The sequence below is a fragment of the Arachis duranensis genome, chromosome 8, assembly GCF_000817695.3.
Source record: "Arachis duranensis cultivar V14167 chromosome 8, aradu.V14167.gnm2.J7QH, whole genome shotgun sequence".
NCBI classification, from domain to species: Eukaryota; Viridiplantae; Streptophyta; class Magnoliopsida; order Fabales; family Fabaceae; genus Arachis; species Arachis duranensis.
The window spans coordinates 48,314,412-48,320,098 of NC_029779.3; the positions used below are offsets into that span (position 1 = coordinate 48,314,412).

Below are 5,687 nucleotides of genomic sequence, written 5' to 3' on the forward strand. Positions count from 1 at the left end.
CTTTTTTATTTCCTTGGTTGTTGATTTTGGATTTGAAGTGTGATTGATAATAGTTAAACTGTTATCAAATTTAAAATTTGTAGTGATTTATTTTGTGGTTGTTGCTGCTGAATTTGCTATTGTTGAATTTGTTGAATTTGTTGTTGTTGCTGCTGAAGAAGAGAAGAAGAATTGTTGTTGCTGAATTTAGTTGTTACTGTTATTGAAGAAGAGAAGAAGAATTGGAATTTTTTGGGTGGGAGAGAAGGAGGAAAGGGGAGTCCGAAAAGAGCTGAAGGAAGGGGATGAGAAGGGAAGAGACATTGGGGGTGTTAATATTATTTTTATTAATTATTAAGGGTAATTTGGTTAAAAAATAAAATTAAAGTAAAAAATGATGATTTTATAACGTTTTGTAACGTTGAGGATGATTTTAATAAAAAAAAGTCGAAGACGATTTTGATTTTATCCCAAAACTTTAGTGACGAAAAAGTATTTAACCCTTCAATTTACCATCTGTTAGTCATTTTAACATTTTGCTATGCCTACTAAATTGAAGCTATATATTTCGATTTATATATATTTTTATTAATTTGAATCTTATTAATTTAATTTACTTTAAGAATGTAATATATATAAACACAATAAAAAAATCATGTAATATTATTACATTTACGATTATTACGTAATATTAACTTCTGTTTAGTTTGTTTATGTGTTTTATTCTAAAATATATATTAAAATATAAAATATATATAAAAAATAAATTAAATTACATACAAACAAATAAAAAAATTAATTTCATAATTAATTTTACTGTTTTTGTCTTTTGTGAGAGATTGTATACGCTGCAGGGTTATATTCTCTTTATTTAAGGCAAAATACCTAAATAAACTAAAATCATGCTAAAATTACGCCAATCATTCAAAATTAAAAGCGTTACGTATATGCTTCTAATGAATATTTCTATACAAATCAATTAAGTAATATGTATACATGTAATTCGATTGAAGCAGATTCGATTTATCATATTCACCAAAATATATAAATTGATATATATTAATTCAATTTATTATGGTGCAAATGTATAAAAGGAGTACAATAAAAAGTACATTTAATAATATTTATAATAATCAATGGACCCTGCTGACGCATTCACAACAAGCCTCTTCAAGTGGGACCCACGCACGGTCCTTCCTCCTCCTCCTTCCTCTGCCACTCGTCCGCCGCCTCAGATCCTTGACTACACGGTTGCTCCCCCTGCTGTCTCCCCTTCTTCGGTGTCCTTCCCGCCACCCAAGAGACTCGACCTAGGAGGCCTCGAAGAGCTTTTACAAGCCTACGGTATACGCTATTACACGGCGGCAAAGATGGCAGAGCTAGGGTTCACGGTGAGGACTCTTATTGACATGAAAGACGATGAGATCGACGATATGATGAATAGCCTCTCTCAGATCTTCCGATGGGACCTTCTCGTCGGTGAGAGGTATGGTGTTAAGGCTGCCGTTAGAGCTGAGCGGCGTCGTCTCGAGGAGGAGGAGCTTATCAAACGCCGTAACTTCCTCTGCACCACTGATACCACCACCAACGCCCTTGACGCTCTTTCTCAAGAAGGTAATAACTCATTCTATTTTCACTTTCCAAACAAATTAAATATCAAAAGTTCTTAGACTCAACCCTTAGTTATATAGCAACTATCTTTTTGTGTTACATATCATAATCATAATCATAATACTTATATGTATATGATGAGTGAATCTATGTTACACCAGCATTTTGAAAAGTTTGATGGATGACTACTGTTATATTAAGCTACTGTTCTACCATTGCTACAAATTAAATGTTACACATATATACCTTGTTTATATTTAATTTGATTATTTTATTAATTAACATGATTCATTTGTTGTTATGACTTATAGTTTCAACATATATGTGTGTGTTTTTTTCTTTGTATCATTTTATATATAATGCTACAAGTTAAACAATATATACATATCCTATTATTTACGAATGATATGATGTTATTGATACATTAATTAATTAAAACATATATATGAAATGGGTCTGATTATTAGCCAAAACATAATATCCTAATATATAGGAAATGTTTTGAATTTGATACTTTACTTATCCTGAAAAAATATAGGGTAACTCGATGTTAGTTTTGCATGTGTACACAGGTTTATCAGAGGAACCAGTGGTGCAACAAGAGAAAGAGGCTGCTGGAAGCGGGGGAGGGAGTACGTGGGAGGTGGTAGGCGGCGGAGAAGAGAGGAGGAAGCAGGTGCAGCAAGAAAGGAGGAGGAGAAGAAGCAACAAGATAAATAACAAGGGAATTAATAGAAGCAACAACGAGGATGGTGAAGAGGAAGAGTTAGAAGGAGAAGAGAACGACATGATTGAAGGGAGCAACGGCGGCAACGGCGGAGAAAGGCAAAGAGAGCACCCCTTCATAGTGACGGAGCCTGGGGAAGTGGCACGTGGCAAGAAGAATGGATTAGACTACCTTTTTCATCTCTATGAACAATGCCGTGAGTTCTTGATCCAAGTTCAAGCCATTGCTAAGGACCGTGGTGAAAAATGCCCCACCAAGGTATAATATGACCCTAACCCTCTCCTATGTTACCTTCTTTATTCTTTATTATTTCCTACTTTGCTACATTAATGAATGTTATGCATACGTGAAATAAACCAATTTTTTGGTTGTTGATTTGATTCATTATTTATTATGTGAAATAATTGTCTACAATATCATTTATATTTATTACAATGTGGATAAAAAAATAATATTCTCAATAGATTGGTAGAATAAAAAAATTATACTATCATTTATATTTTTTACAATGTGGATAAAAAAAATGTTCTCATTTAATTGATAGAATAAAAAATTATACTATCATTTACAATTGTGTATTTGTTGATTGTAAAATTCTATACTAATAATATATAAAATTTTTTGTTTTTATACTTCAATTTTTTTCGCACTTACAGTAAAAAATAGTTTTTATAATTATGTATATATTTTCATATTATAAAAACTAATTTTAATTTTAAATTTATTATTTAAAATGTTGTCTAAATATATAAATTTTATTTGATAACCATAGAAATATTTTTAAATCATCGGATATGCATATTAATTATTTTATTTATAAACAAAACTTAATTAATAGTGTAGGAAATCAATATTGATATCAATGCATCCATAAGAAGAATTTATTCCAAAAATGAATAAAATTGATTTTTTTTTTTATTTGTCCTTTTTTATCCTTTGGTTTCTGAGAGTGAGAGTAAGTCTCTGCAGTTTTGATGGTTCCTTGTGTTGCTTAGAACACGTGACGAGTCAGGGAGTCTCGTGAGAGGGTCCCACTCTTAAACTGAGATTCTGCATCCGTACGGTGGTGAAATGTATTGTCCGGTCACAAAGAAGAACCATATATATAGGGTTTAGTAACCCTAACTTTTCACATTAACACACGTTAGTCAAAGTCATGCATTGCATTGCATCTTTTCTTAGATTCTAGCATGCACTCATAACAATCACAATCACCTCTCCCTTTAATTGACACGTATCCATCAGTTCCTGTGATTCTGTTACTTTGATGAATTGTTCTTTGCCTATATTCTATTCAATGTTACTTTGATGTGCATGGGTGTAGGCAATAAGTAGATTACTGTTTATGATTATTCTTTTGAGATATCACAATATTACATACACCCATTAGTAAAAGATGTTGTAAGCTGAATTATGTTACTATAATATAGTTGACTTCTTATCTATAATATAATGATGGAGTTANCGTAATTACGAAAAAGCATAAGAAAACAATGTTTTTTCTGACCTAAATAATAAGTTAAAAAAATTTTATTTTATTTTTAAAATTTATATTTTAAATTAATTAAGTTTATTCATGTTTAGTGAACTTAAAATGTAGTCAATTGGGTATATACATTAATATTATTAGAAGGATGAGATAACATTTGTTTGTTGTTGATGAATTTTGGTAGCGCAGGTAACAAATCAAGTATTCAGGTATGCAAAGAAAGCAGGTGCAAGCTACATTAACAAGCCAAAGATGAGGCACTACGTCCATTGCTATGCCCTACACTGCCTCGACGAGGACGCGTCTAACGAGCTCCGACGAACCTTCAAGGAGAGGGGCGAGAACGTGGGCGCCTGGAGGCAAGCGTGCTACAAGCCTCTAGTTGCGATAGCTGCTCGTCAGGGTTGGGACATTGATGCCATCTTCAATGCTCATCCTCGCCTTTCCATTTGGTATGTTCCTACTAAGCTCCGCCAACTTTGTCATGCTGAGAGTAACAACGTGGTCGCCACCGTAGCAGTCTCTACCTCTGTTTCGCCAGCAGTTGCCCAACTTCCTTTTTAATTTTTAATTTTGTAGTAAATTTGCTGCTTAGTTATATATGAATATATAATTTTAACTAGACAGTGTTTTATATATGTAGGACTTAAAGATGAACCTTGAGACTTATTAGTTAGTTATGGAAATTTAATTCCATTAGTGTGCCTTGAAGTACGAGTTAATTAGATGCTATTATGGAGTAAATGTTTATTAGTTAGTTTTGTTCCTTAATTTTTATGCAAATTAATGTCTTTTTAATTTTAATTAAGTTAAATAAGTTCTTCAAATTAAATATGAGTAAACAATAACCTAATATACTAGAGACTATCACTAGTAACATTAATTATAGTTAATTAAATGACAAGTACTTCAGTACTCTATTTTTTTTTTAACTATTTGGTACTCTTAGAAATGAGAGAATAAATTATAATTTTTTATACATTTAATTTTATATTCTAAGAAGATGCAAAATAAACACATTATATGCAATAATATATGAGAGAGAATAATAATGTATCTTCTAATTTAAAAAAATATAAAATATTTAATTAATTAAATTTAATTAAAATTTAAAATACCAGCAAATAAATTTTTTTTATCATTTAATACGTGTTTATTACTTTTTATTGTTACAAAATCATGAATTTTCATTTTTTCTTACCATACTTGCAGGCCTAACACAAAAACTAACCTAACCCACGTCCATAACCCCTCATAGGTTTTGGACACATTAAAAGCCCATTGGATTTCAACTTTGCAACTATTGACATGTTTTCAAGTGGAATCCATCGAAACTTCTCACACGTTGCTATCCTACTATCCTACTACATCCACCTTTGTAAATAAAAAAAATTAAAAAGATATGTTATTGATGAAAATTATTTTGTGAAATAAATTAGATGAAAATATATATAAAAAATAATTACTCATATAATTTTTTTTATATAAATATGATACTTAAAATACGGACCTATGTTAGTTCAAATAATTAAAAAAAACATGTTAAATCTTTAATAATTTTTAATTATCATTTTAACATAAAATATCTTTATATTAGTAATCACCTATAAAATAAAGAGAGAACCTCACAAAGTTTAAACCTCTATTTTTTTATTTTTTGAATTTCAGCCTTTTTCCTGATAAGTCACACAAAGAAGGAATATGAGGTTAGAAATTAAATATGTAATTAGTTCACAGTTTGACCTGAGCCTACTAAGTGACATACATTAATACATGCTTCTTAAATATAAACATATACCAAATTAAATAAGCAAATTATATATATAGGCATCAGTTTCTTCTCATGGAGATCTATGGTCCCCGCTATATATAGCATGGCAT

General features: G+C 30.5%; 1 protein-coding gene across 1 annotated transcript; it reads left to right on the top strand.

Moving 5' to 3' along the window:
- The first annotated feature begins 1,115 nt into the window (after positions 1 to 1,115).
- Positions 1,116 to 4,370, top strand: LOC107463443 (protein UNIFOLIATA). The gene is made up of 3 exons (XM_016082238.3): positions 1,116 to 1,593; positions 2,163 to 2,575; positions 3,996 to 4,370. The coding sequence occupies exons 1-3, from the start codon at positions 1,116 to 1,118 to the stop codon at positions 4,368 to 4,370; spliced, it is 1,266 nt and encodes a 421-aa protein (XP_015937724.1).
- The last annotated feature ends 1,317 nt before the right edge of the window (positions 4,371 to 5,687 follow it).